Source organism: Drosophila sulfurigaster, chromosome 3 (genome assembly GCF_023558435.1).
Source record: "Drosophila sulfurigaster albostrigata strain 15112-1811.04 chromosome 3, ASM2355843v2, whole genome shotgun sequence".
NCBI lineage: Eukaryota > Metazoa > Arthropoda > Insecta > Diptera > Drosophilidae > Drosophila > Drosophila sulfurigaster.
In genome coordinates, this window is record NC_084883.1 from 35382311 (window position 1) to 35395589 (window position 13279).

At 36.9% G+C, this 13279-nt stretch overlaps 4 protein-coding genes and 1 long non-coding RNA gene across 8 annotated transcripts; 2 read left to right on the top strand and 3 right to left on the bottom strand.

Moving 5' to 3' along the window:
• Positions 1-101: 101 nt before the first annotated feature.
• Positions 102-2178, bottom strand: LOC133846282 (dynein axonemal intermediate chain 2). 2 transcript variants are annotated; one of them, XM_062281145.1, is made up of 5 exons: positions 1108-2178; positions 874-1052; positions 575-812; positions 289-508; positions 102-218 (listed from the first exon to the last, which is right to left on the bottom strand). In XM_062281145.1, exons 1-5 carry the CDS (start codon positions 2176-2178, stop codon positions 169-171), a joined length of 1758 nt encoding a protein of 585 aa, XP_062137129.1. In that variant the 3' UTR covers positions 102-168. The 2 variants fall into 2 exon arrangements, with proteins under 2 accessions (XP_062137129.1, XP_062137130.1); XM_062281146.1 differs by having other exon boundaries at positions 285-508.
• On the top strand, positions 1681-2331 carry LOC133846288 (uncharacterized). The gene is made up of 2 exons (XR_009894860.1): positions 1681-1823; positions 1904-2331. It is a non-coding gene; the product is annotated as an uncharacterized LOC133846288 (long non-coding RNA).
• Positions 2332-3382: 1051 nt separating this feature from the next.
• LOC133840670 (52 kDa repressor of the inhibitor of the protein kinase) lies at positions 3383-5434 on the bottom strand. Of its 2 annotated transcripts, none has more exons than XM_062272623.1 (5): positions 5184-5434; positions 5057-5119; positions 4575-4992; positions 4363-4501; positions 3383-3588 (listed from the first exon to the last, which is right to left on the bottom strand). In XM_062272623.1, the coding sequence occupies exons 1-5, from the start codon at positions 5326-5328 to the stop codon at positions 3478-3480; spliced, it is 876 nt and encodes a 291-aa protein (XP_062128607.1). In that variant the 5' UTR covers positions 5329-5434; the 3' UTR covers positions 3383-3477. The 2 variants fall into 2 exon arrangements, with proteins under 2 accessions (XP_062128607.1, XP_062128608.1); XM_062272624.1 differs by having other exon boundaries at positions 4381-4501; positions 5184-5356.
• LOC133840671 (biogenesis of lysosome-related organelles complex 1 subunit 6) lies at positions 5429-7034 on the top strand. Its single transcript, XM_062272626.1, has 5 exons — positions 5429-5556; positions 5620-5823; positions 5882-5966; positions 6443-6529; positions 6734-7034. The coding sequence occupies exons 1-5, from the start codon at positions 5531-5533 to the stop codon at positions 6827-6829; spliced, it is 498 nt and encodes a 165-aa protein (XP_062128610.1). The 5' UTR covers positions 5429-5530; the 3' UTR covers positions 6830-7034.
• Positions 5887-13279, bottom strand: LOC133840668 (major facilitator superfamily domain-containing protein 6-A). 2 transcript variants are annotated; one of them, XM_062272621.1, is made up of 6 exons: positions 12502-13278; positions 10929-11067; positions 9472-10315; positions 8941-9405; positions 8697-8880; positions 5887-7783 (listed from the first exon to the last, which is right to left on the bottom strand). In XM_062272621.1, exons 1-6 carry the CDS (start codon positions 12563-12565, stop codon positions 7698-7700), a joined length of 1782 nt encoding a protein of 593 aa, XP_062128605.1. In that variant the 5' UTR covers positions 12566-13278; the 3' UTR covers positions 5887-7697. The 2 variants fall into 2 exon arrangements, with proteins under 2 accessions (XP_062128605.1, XP_062128604.1); XM_062272620.1 differs by lacking the exon at positions 5887-7783 and having other exon boundaries at positions 7889-8880; positions 12502-13279.

Here is a 13279-nt window from a genome sequence, read left to right on the forward strand (position 1 = left end):
GTTATCGCTTGACCACCACAATGTATCGTTCACTTCTAAAACAGTGCTGGCAAACATTCAAATATGTCGTTATACAGAAAAAAAAAACCCAATTTTTGTAACGTTTAAGTTTTGTTTAATTTCACTACAAGGAACTTTACAATTAAAAAGTGCACAGCAATTGATCATCTACAATTTTGAGCTTTCTGCCTCTGACACATCAACCTCCTCCACATCCTCTGCAATGGAAAAATAATAAATTTAGCACATCATGAACAGCAAAAGAACAAAAAGTAACCGTTCACCTACGCTTGCCTCCGGGCAGACGTCTCAAACGTTCCTGTTCCACAGCGGCAAAGTATTCCGTGGCTGCTTGTTCACAGGCACTGGCAAAAGGCGCCATGTTGACTTTTCCATTCAGCATGGTCATGTCGGCTTGTTCCTGTCCATGATTTGCCTTAATTTTCAGCTTGCTTTCCCTGGACTTGGCTTCCAAGATCTTCTCACGTCGGTTTTCACGCTCAAACATCTAAATGGAAAATGAGTTTTTATTTTGAGAAACTTTTTCGCAGATCAAGCTAAGATTGCAACTTACCGCCGTGAGTAGCGGCTTATCATTCTTGGATGACATGACCATGTTGTCGGACACTTCAATCAGGAATGTGGCGCCCAGTTTGCTGCCACAGCTAACGAACTTACCGTTCTCGTTGGTCCTCACACAATAGAGCGGTTCATCGCAGACTTTCACTGTCAGTACCGGCTCATTCTGCTGCTGTAGCAGATCCCAAGTGTCTAGCACTCCGTCCATGCGGGTGATGAAGAACTGCGATACCCTGCAAACAGATAAATATAGTCTTGTATATTTGTTATAACTAAAACGTCTATAACTCTTACTTGGTATAGCTCCAGGCACCATCTGTCAGCATGGAGGAACTACTCTTAGTCCAGATAATCGAACTCTCTCGGCAATCCTCAGACCAAATGCGAGCACACCAATCGCCAACAGTGAGAAAGTTCTTCACAAATGCCGGATTGCGTGTGATGGCATAAACGGGTCCCAAATGGCACATCATCTATGGGAATATCATCAAATATTTCATCAAATGCTATAATACAGCGATAACTTACGCGTATTTGTATCTTCTCGGTTGGCGTTTTGCCCTTGCGATTGCAGGAGAAGAGCATTCCCATCTCTGTACCCGCCATGAATCTTGTAGGAATAGTTGTTTCGTATTCTAACACCGAGATGCCATAGGAACGCGAAAGATCCTGCTCATCACTCTTCACGGGATCCATGAGCAATCGATCCAATGGTTCACTCAGCTTGCGTGTATCCCACCAAAGCACTTGACCATCGGAGCCACCTGAGAAAAACTCGGTGCCGCTTTTCGAGTTGTTCCACAGCACCGAATTGACGGGATCTCGATGACAGACCTCACGTTCACTGATCATCACCGGATGCTTGCCATGGCGCGTATCCCAGGCAGCCACCTGACCATTGTACATGCCACTGACCAGACTCGTTGGATCCTTTTGATTGTATTCGAGACAAACGCACGGCACCTTTGGCTCAAGTGTTAGAAACGGCTCGTTGGGATTCTCCACTTCCCATATGTACGAATTGCAACGCTGTCCCGTCTTATCGCCTTGGAACTTCATGTCACAATGGCTAACTGCCATTTTGATGCCACCATCCGGTGACCAGGATAGATGCTTCACCGGAACCTTGACAGGATTGGGATCTCGGTAGACGTTGACAGTGCGCGATTTGCATGGTTCGGGCAATGGTGCTGGATCCATATTCTCAAAGTAATTCTCATAGATGTTGACAGCATTGTTCTGATGTATGTAGTGTTCCATGGGCTTTGTTAAATTCATCACTTGCGTTATGTAATTCTCATCCTTTTCGATTTTACGCTTGTAGCGCACCGTCTGCTCTGGATCATGCATATTGATGTCCTTTGGCCAGCCGCCCTCATTGTGCGTAATGCCTGTGCTCTTGTATGTGGCACGTTCGGTATTTGCCACACTAAGCGATGTCTGGCCAGCATATTGTGTAACGCGGTCCACGGGATTCTTTAGAATGTAGCTCTTGACCAACTCTGGATTGGAGTTTTCGCTGAATATCACCTCATCCTTATCCTCGAAATGAACACGTGTCCCAAATGTGCGACGCTCCTTTTTAAATATGTATTCCATATTTATGCAGTTGAATTTATTTTGAATTTTATGTTGAGTTACTCGTCGAAAAAATTGCTTAGGATAAACATGCGGAAGGACTTTCTCTGACTCCTTGGCAACCAGGAAATGCTTTATCAATATTTTCTGGGGTTGTCTAGACTTTTGTTAGTTGATTTACAGATACCCTTTTTTATATATGAATAGTTTTACATATTTCTAAGTATTTGAAAAGTGATAAACTTATAACAATTACTATTTCAACAAATATATAAATTTATATACATAACATATACATATGTATATAATATATGTTAAAAAAAGGAAATATAAATTTGTAATAAGAATTGATTTTTTTATCAAAAGCTGAAAAAGTTAAATTTAACAACTGCAGAGTTTTAAAGAATTAAAATTGAAAGATGCAAAAAGTTTTGATTGTGTATCAATTTTATTTTATTGCAGAAAATATCACGTCAGTAGCAGTAGCAGTATCAGTAGCAGAGCAGCAGCAGCATATTATATACACAATACAATTAAAATAATTCCTAAAAATTTGGCTAGTTTTTGGGACTATTTACAATTGAGACAATAAATAATATGACTATTTACGGCTAACAGGGGGATTATGTACAATTGAAGTTATGACTTTAAATAATGTACAATTGCTATTTACACTTTAAATAAAATTTACAATTGCTATTTACATCTTAACTTAAATGTACAATTTGACTAATATTGGCTAGATTGCTGACACTGCAAGCTGGGCGAATCCATTCCCGTCTCCCTACAAGTCCAGCACTTGAGTTGATGTTGTTACTCTTGCAGCTCCTTCCGATGGATGGCAGGGTCCTCGTCCGGAGTGTCCATGGTGTTGGTTGCCGGAGAGTTGTGCTTGCAATGCAGATCGATTGCTGGTTGCAGCACGCTTTTATACGCTAGCAGGTAGTAAGCAAATCGTAGGTACCTCGGAGTATTTCGAACTTCTAATGACTTTGACCTTGTGGAAAATTTCTTGCCTGCGTTTATGATTGTAACTTTTGCCTGCGCGTTAGGATCAGCGAAGACGCGATAGAAGAAAGTATTATCGCATGTTTTTCAACGGAAATTCCACGCATTTAGGTAAAATTCCAAAGAACTTCATATCTGTCGACCATTTCAATTCCTAGGAAAAATTACTTTCTGCAATACATGGTTATCCCGAAATGGAAAAACGTTTTAAATGCGATTTTAACGACCATATTTATTCAAAAATAGTTTCGTTGTAAAGAATATATTTACTATTTCTTATATCTGTAACTTATTGCTTAACTAGCTATTTATTTAATCAGTCAAATTGTTTGTTCTGCGCAGATTTCGAATCGTATCAATATTAGCCGTATAGAGCAGGACTGTCTTCTTGATTGTTGGTTTTGTCTTTGTCGACTTTGGGAACTGTAAAAAAATATACAAATTTGTAAAATCAATAAGTTAAAGATTAAAATACACGTAAGAAGAAATTAGCAATTAATTGTTTAATATATAAAGATAAAAATTATTACAAAATTAAAAATGTTTGTGTTATTATGATTATATACTTTTTTTTAAGCCCTAAACTATAATTTATTCTGAGGTCGTTAATATTAAAAAGTATTAAAATGAAGTCCTTAAACTTGTTCATTATTTATTTATCAATTTTGAAACTTGTTTTTTTTGGTGATTTAATATTTAGTCTACATATTGAACAAAAATAAGTGGGAATGGATTAACTTTTTAAATAAAAAATGTATTGCTTAGCAATCCAATTCTCTGGATTAAATAGTTAAATTCATTGCAGCATTCATAAATAAAAGCAGAAAGCAGTTATTAATCTAGACAAAATTTATACAATCAACTGGCGATCGGCAAAGATATAATTCAAAGACTTGAGTCATATTAGCATTAGATTATGCTCGTAAGGAAATTCTTCAAAAAATTATACAAGTTTTTAATTATTAAGACTTGAGTCATATTAGCATTAGATTATGCTCGTAAGGAAATTCTTCAAAAAATTATACAAGTTTTTAATTATTAAATTAATTTTTTAATATTGAATTAGACTTTGCATTTACTAACTAAATATTTGCCTGAATATATTCAAAATTGGTGTGATCTGAGTACAGTCTTAAAGACAGCAGTAGTAATTCTAGCCTAGTAATTCTAGTAATTACCTAAGTAAAATAAGCATACCATTTCAATTGTAGTTACATTTGTTAATTTCTCCTCAGATTTCACTTCTTGGTTGCTTTTTGCACGCAGATTTTGAATTTCTTCAATCAATTTCTTGCGCTCATCCTTCAGGAAGAACACCTGCCGCTTCAGCGTGCTTCTGTTGATTTATATTTAGAAATAGAATTCATTAAATTAACACTATATATATAGATATGTGATATTTAACATACACTTCTAACTCCAAGTGCTTCACATAGCTGTCACTCTCTGAATCGATGATTTCCACATGCTCCTCACTGGTGGTTTGTGGACTCAGCGAATCAATTATTTCAATATCCATTCCGTCAACAGAAGAGGTATCATTAGCTGGACCATATTCTTCCATTTCGCTGATGGTAAACTCGATTAATTCATTTTCTTCGCTTTCTGCAAGATCAGCAGGACAATCAAGCTGTCCTTCGACATCCGTCTCTTCTTCTGGCTTATTTAGAGTTGGGAAACAATCCTCATCGTTTCCATGGGTTTCCGCATCCTTTTTAGCCCTGCCGCGTTTTCGTTTCACATTCCCCGCTAACGCTTTGTGGTGTTGACAACGTACAGTTGGGCAAGAGTTTGGCTTTAGCTTGGTTGGATTCTTACGGGTAAAGCCTACAAATCCAATTGGATACGCTGCAGTTATTGGTCTACTTACAAATACCACTTAGCAACTTACCCAGCTCGTATTGCATATTACGCTCAAAGTCATCAGGTGTAAAGTGTTCATTGCAGATGCAGGCTGACAATTAGTTGATTTTATTGACATTTGTTATTGTTATTATTATTATTACAATATGTTCTACCTGTTGCTGTATTTGGTATATCTCGCTCGCAGAACTCAATCCATTTTTGCAGTTGCTTTTTGTCCTTGGGAAAGTGAAAGTAGCGCCATTTCTTTCTATTGCCATTGCGATTATTGTTACCACAATTGCTTACAGCACAACGCATTTTAAAAGCTAAATAAATAATTTTGCTTTGCGCTTTATTTCTACACAAACTAAAATGTCTTATTGTTCTATCAGCTGTTTTCGGCTTGTTATCGATTATACGTCAATCGATGTGTACTTTCTATTTTCAACCATTTACAGCACTGTTAATCAACAGCTGATAGCTTATCTCACTCTTTGTTTTGATTTGCTTCGTTTTCGAAATGTTGAGAAGTAGCAACCTAAATAGGTAATTAGCATATTTTCTTTATAAATGTTTCATAAATAAACACAAAATATTGAACCGCTGCAGTGTAATTAATCAACTGGATGTTGATCGCGCTGTCAACAGCGTTGGAATAGCTGATGAACAGGCCACAAATAACAATAATGACATCGTACAAACTGTTGCTGGTGAGAATGAATGCAGCCTGGCAGCTTTACAGTTATCCTATGGCCTACTTCAAATTGCCGAGCCTCCGTTAGCGCGGGCTCGAGGGCAGCTCAAGGAATTGATGTAAGTTGTGCTGTTTGTTTACGTGACTACTTATGTGACTATCAATTTTCTATTGCAGCGGAAAGCAAAACAAAATCTACATAGACTTGTCCAAAGAGAAATACAAACTGGATTGCAGTGAAGTGGCAAAATTAAATGAAATGGTAAGTAAAAATGTAAATTGATAAAACAAATACAGATCACGGCTATACGGTTATATTTAAAATTGGGTAGTGTCCGATTATGAAGAAATTATATATAAATGAAGAATATCTAGTCCTCCTATTAATTTCATTTATTTCAAATAGAAATTGTTAAAGCTATAGTTAAAGTAAAATTTGTTGATGCTTTTTAACGATGTACAATATCATACTTACAGTTCCCATTTTGATACTATTGTAAATCAATATTCATTTCATTGTGTTATAATTACCGGGTATCGTCTAGTCGTCTATAGATATTCGGCTATTTTTAACAGCCCTCGTAAATGGTTCAGTTATCATAAATAGCCCCGTCGGAGTATTTAAATTGGGTGGGAAAATCACATGTCGTCTTATCGCTGGGGCTTAATAGATTTATGGGGCGGGCAATGTAAGCCATAAGCCATGAAATATATACGTTTAACTTTACGATATTCTAGATGAACGATGTGCGACGTTATAAAGAGAAACTGGCGAAAATCAAGAAGGAAATGCAGAATATCTACCAACGTACAAAAGTGTTGAAGGTGAGCAACAAAGTAGAACCCATTAACGTAACTTTATTATTTTTGAAAAAGCCATAAATGTATATAAAAAAAAATAATAGTATAGGATATAAAAATAATAGTATGTAATTAAGAATGATTACAAAGTAGAGCACATGCAATAGCTTAACTACAATATAGCCTAAGTGTACATACATATATCGTATCTCGTATCACTGATTACAGAAACGAGCGGCAAATGTGGCGACATGCAAGCAGCGCGATTATCAGCGCAAACTTGAGAGGCAACAGCACGAGGAATCGCTGATCGGGAACCATTAGCCATTAGCTGATTGGCTTTACGTCTAAGCACTTCATTTAATTCATTAATTACGAAAAACGACAAAAAAAAAGCATTTGGGATTTTTCCTTTGGTAACGGGAACAAAGAAATTAATATCTAAGAGCTAAATATAAACGTAACATTTTGTATAGATTTCTTACTATAACTACGTTAAACAATTTATTAAACAAATATATATATTGTGTGTGGTTTGTTGTTGTTTCATTGGTCTATATATTTTTGTAATAATTATTTCAATACTTTTTGAGATTTTCACAGAGAATTACGTTGAAATAAAGCCACATGCAAGAGAGGCCAATTTCAGTGGATTGATCGACGTATTTAATAATATACATAATATTTGTCGTGTAAAGAATTAAACATTCACAGCGCTAATACAGTGACAAAATTACATTCTCAGAGTTTACAATAAAATTAAAAAAATACCATGCTTATATAGCGTAGGCAACAAGTTTACAGCTTGACTTATTGTGATAAGATCAAAGAGAGTTTTTCTAAGCGACAAAATAATCTATGTATATAGTTTGTATATAAGACACGAGAGATATCACAATAAGCAGCTGACAAACTTGGTACATTTCTTGAATGTGTGTGATTGAGATAAGCATGCATAATGAGTGTTGTGTGTGGACTACGATTGTTAAAGTTAAAGTACAACTAGATAGATGGTATAATCACTATAAATACATTTAAGATTGAATTGAAATTCAGCATGCAGCGGTAATTGGAAGAATTAGAAGACGTAGTAGCACTTTCTGTTGTATTGTGTTGGGTTTTGTTGTTTCCGGGTGATAATCGGATTACGGTTTCAGTTTCAGTTTATGGATCACAGAGGAGGAGAAGCAGCTTAGCTAACACTACTTGTAAAACTTGTATATTCCTGTTCATTCAGCATGTGCATTGCATCTGTCGGTGCAAAATATTTGACAGTGCCTAAAAGTATTTGGAATATGGATTAGTTACAAAGTTTTCAACAATATATTTTTATTCTTACACATTATTCTTACAGCTAATGCCGAAAGAGTTCGAAAGAGTGTATAAACCAAAAAATTATGTATGGCTTTTAAATTTCCAATTTTATTTTTGTGTTTCACAGATTAATGGCAAGAAAAGATTTGCAAAAACTTAAGATCGTATACAAAGTGATTTGTACTAAACATAAAAAATGGTTTTGTGTATTAAGATAGAGCATGTGTCGGTTCCTATTATGTAGTTAAATTGGTAAATTGTTTATTATAAATGTTTAATGTTAATCTCTCATAATTTAGCTGCCTTTTTCTAATGATTCTCTTTAATCGAATAACGCTGAATTAAGCCCTGCTTAAATATCTTGTGATTAAAGAGCTGAGGAACTGTGGGAATCGAAACCTCTTTGAGCTTTACTCTTAATTTAAATACTATTTGAGCATAGCTTGAATTGATGGTAATCTAGAAACTATAGCCTTTTTATATAATCTTCAATTGTTTCAGGATTCTAGTGTGAATAATATCTTACGTTTCTTTCATTTCATTTGATGATTCTAACCTACGTCAGACTCTGGCAATAATCTTCTGCTTAAGTCACATAAATTCATATATATTTCTTGTTGTTTGTAGCGTCAGATTTGAATTAAGTATTCAAGTCCTTTTACGAGTATAATTGTACAGGGATCTCTTCTGTATGTAAGACAAAATTGCTATAAATTCGTTGATCAGCTCAAGTCGACGTCTCTAAAGTCATCAAGGTTCTTAGGGCTAGTTGGGCTATCAGTATGCATTTCATTGGCAGTGTTAGTCGCCGTCGTGGGCGGCGAGGCGGAAGCGGAAGCCGAAGCTGGAGCAGAGGCTGTTGAGGACCTACCCTTACCATTTTCATAGGGGACATTGCGCTGCAGATACATTTGGACGCAGACGTGAATGATGAAGATAATGAAGGCGGCAATGCCAAAGATCTCAAACGTAGTCCGAGCACTGACAGCATCAAAGAGCTGACCAGCAATTTGACTGCCAATGGACACGCCAACACCCTCAAAGATGGCGCCCACAAGACTCTGCAAGAAAAGAAAGTTTTAGAATGGAAACGAACAACAGGAAATTCATGCTAAAGATACCTGCATAGTTGCCTCCGTGCCTGGAGGCGCCACAATGCTGGCATACGAAGCCATGGTAGCGTAGAAGAGGCCAAAGGTGACACCATTGAGCAGCTCAATGGGCAGTATATACCAGGGATTCTGCAGCATTGAGTACAGTATGAATCGCACACCAAAGCCAAAGAGAACTAGGCTCATTGCATTCACATGTCCAATACGCTTCAGTATCCAGCCGGACAGAAAGAAGAGCGGCAGCTCACCACCAAAGCACTGGATGCCCATGACTAGACCCTCTAGCGTCTTTATATAGTTTCCCTCATCGAAGGGCTTCGCCAGCTCCTCCAAGTAGATAAACAGAAAATTCCAAATGAGCGCAGTGCCCAGGCCAATGGCCACGCACCAAAGAAAGAAGACGACACAACGCAACGAGAGGAACATTTGGCCCACATCCTTCCAAATATTGGACGACATGTGCGTCTGAGTGTGCTGTAAGTTTAAACAGAAAATAATTCAATTCAGAAATAACTGATCGAGGAAAGATATCGAACTCACCTTCAATTTGGTAGACGCGAGCATATCGAAGCCCAGTATGACAAGCGTCATCCAGAAGACAATTGTGTAGTTCTTCACCTCTGAACCGTCCTTCGACATGGCATCCACAAGCAGACCAGCGATCACGGCAAAGACGCCCCAACCCAAAGAGCCGCACAAACGTTGCTTTCCATACAGATGATGACGCTCGCCCAGCAGGCCAAAGCAGATTGCATCGCCAATGCTCACCACAACAGCCATGCCCGCCCAGCTGATGATGAGCATGCCAAAGAAGAACCAAAACTCTGGCTTGGCCATCGCACTGCTCATGTTAAGCTCCCGGCTGGCGGGCAACATTTTCTCCAAGTACGAGTCATTGCAATTCATCTGGCACTTGGGCCGGAATATATCATTCTCCTTGGGGCAATAGAGTGTCACATTTTGTGCGTCCACCACGCCCTTGTCGTGTGGTATTATAAAGTTAAGGCATCTCCCCTTGCCATTCAACATTGGCTCGTCAATGACGTCATTCATGCTGATGTAGGTGTCAAAGTCAATCCACGATTTGCTGCTGTTCGTCTGGCAGCTTTGCGTCTTGTTTTGCAGCCAATTGTTGCACACAATGTCCCACATTGGCGGCACCATTTGACAGCGCATTTGGCAGCTCAACGTTCGATTGGCAAAGTGTGTTTCCAGCTGCTGCTCCGTGTCAGCGGCGTAGTTGGAACAGTAGCGTATGGAGGAGACGCCGGCGTGGCAATGGAACTGCGTCTCCTGATCCACGGCTGGCACAAACATGATCAGGAAGAAGGCCACAGCGGTGAGTGCCTGTCCGCCCAGGAAAAGGAGGCGATGCTGATGGTAACTGTGTAATGATCAAAGAAATAGTTATGTCCATAATATTAATATTTCTTATATGTTTATGTTATAGTAGATGCTCAAAAATTATAATTAATGTAATTCTAATACAACAAAATTGAGAATACTTATTTAAAAATACATTAGATCATTTGTTTTTTCAAATTGATAAAAAAAAAATTATTAAGAAAACAAGAAAAAAAAAAATAAATCTCAATCAAATCTCAATCTGTTCAAATTTCTGCCAGATTCGAATTTCAGAGAGATATCGAAACATTGATAACGTTTAAGTAGAGAATATACTTTAACATAGTGATTCATTAAAAGAAATCAAGATATATTTCAAAGCAATATAATCTTCTATTATGAAAATGTGAGATAATTAAACAATAGTTGAACTTTGGAAAATGTAAAATAAAAACATTTGTTTTAATAGCGTATTCCCCAAGTGAAAGGGTTGGTTATCATGTTATATGGTTGTCAACATAACAACATTAGATCACGTCTCCACTACCATCATTAGGGCAATTTACTTAGATTAAAAGAATTTGCAGACATCTTACAAACAAAAACATTTTTAATAGTTGACGATAAGAAACTTGAATCATTCAAGAACTTACCGATCGGCTATATAGCCAAAAAGTGGCTTAGCTATGAGTCCAATAATAGGCAAGATCATGTACATGGTGCCGACGACAACCGAGGAGTATCCCAGCTGCGTCGCCAGCTGTGGCATAAAGGGTACAACGGGTGCGGTTCCTGTCCCAGTTTCGAATTGTCGGAAAGAAGCAAAACAAAATATTTAGATTAGTTGCATGGGCGTGGGTGTTGATGAGTCTGAGAGGTTGAAGTGCTAAACTAAATGCAATCAAATGTGTGATGAGCACAAAAATTCCCTGTAAACTACGAAGGAAACATTGCGGAGGATATGCAAAACTTACAAATGAAAAAATAGCGAGGACTAAAGGAATTAGAAAATTGTTATTTATTATACAAAATTTGTTAAAATAAAGATTTCTTTTAATGATTTAAGTAATGTAATAATAGTTATAACATATATGATACAACAAGTGCAATAAAACCCTCAATTTTTTTTTGTTATTTTTTTCGTTTTAACTCCAAATTAATTTTAATATTTTTTGTTGTTTATCATTATCATTATTATGCTTAACACATGATTTAAGTTTCAAGAATAGATAAATTTATTTTATTTTATAGAAAAATTGCTGTATTGGGAATTGTGTCGTTCTATTCCCAATTGGGCATTTTACAGGGTATGTAAAACCAACTGGCCAGCGATTAGTGTGAATTGTCCAAATATGAAATGTGGGTGTTTGCGTTTGATAAGCATTGGGTATAATTATGGAACGTATATTTGTGGCAATTCCCAAAATCAACAATCGGAGTCATATATACCGCTATTGCGATTATAATCTATTCGCTTTGTCCAAGTATAAACCTGTATAATACATTGTATTTGGTCGTCAAGTTGTTGCTGCGTAACTTTTTAATTAATTTAAAAGTAAGAACGTTACTTTAATTGCTGATAGCAGCTTTGTCTCACTTCTCAGGTCACGAAGTGGGCTAAGCACCGTGGGGACTGACGGCTTAGTTAATTGACATATTAACTTTGGACTCAACTAAAGCAACCTTGCTCTGTTATTTGCAGCAATATGCGTTATGAATGCTTTAAAAGACATTTATTAGCGCTTATTTTGCATGAGAAGAACCTTTGGAATTTTACACAATGAGACTAAAAGAATATTGCAAACAGTAGATATGGAAATTGAATATACATTGTTCTGTTCCGTTTTTAAATAATAGGAAAGAGTTTTTTCATGATAAGATAATAGATGAGTTATTTGTTGTATTTGAATTGTTTGGCATTGTCAGTTGTGCGTATATTGCTGTCGAACAGTGTTTGCATTGCACTATGAGCTGGCAGCTTAAACTACTATGGGATCAAATTGATTGAATTGAATGTTGAACAACTGCTAATTAACTAAGCTTCTTATCAAGCCTATATTTACGAAACGCATAGCACACAAATAAATGTGTATCAATACATTCAAGAAATGTTCAATTTTAACATGGTCATAGTATTAAAAGTGCGTGTAGTATTAGAATGGTATCAGATAGAATGAGTAATTAAAAGGGTACTTGTAATTAAGTAATGTTATGTGGGTTATTTACCGGCATTGAAGAGAAAGTAATGGGCTTTCATGGGCACCAAGTCCTTATCGATGTTAACCTTCATTTTCACTGCTGATTCGTTTCGTTCCGTTTCAATTCGTTTCGGTTTCCTTAATTTTCGATTCCTATTAACAGCGATTCATCAAATGCCAATTAGTTTTGGCTTTCAATTTGGGCAGTCGGAAATTTCCGATAGATGGCTGCGATTCTTTATGATTGGCAAGTTGTATGCACTTAATTCCAAAATATTGTTTATTTATTTCACAAACCGTGCAATTACCAGCATGAGAATAGTTTAAATATTCTTTCAAGTTGCTGCACACATACACGAGCACACACATCCACTTGTAGTTTACGCGATCACGTTTCTCGTATTCCAAATAAAATTGCAGGTGTCAGCATAACGCGTTTGCTCGCAAATATTGCTTATGTTCTTTGCTACGACGGCATTTATATTTTCAGCACATGCAATTTAATCCTTTTTGGTGGTTGAGGATTCTAATTAGAACGACGAAGCGGCAATGAAGAACTGAGTAGACCAGACTAGGTCGTGTTGATTTTACACATTAGAGAAACATATCTTTAATACTGTTTACATTCAACCGCTTATCTAGTTAGTGCACACAGTTTGGCGAATGTGTCAAATAGACGCCCACAACACAAACACCAGTAATACTAACACTACGCAGCATGCTTTCAATGTGAGGCCACTGATATTGAAACGAAAACTGATGGGAACAGCTGGTCAGCAAGCCCTAGCAAGCTAATTAACACTGAG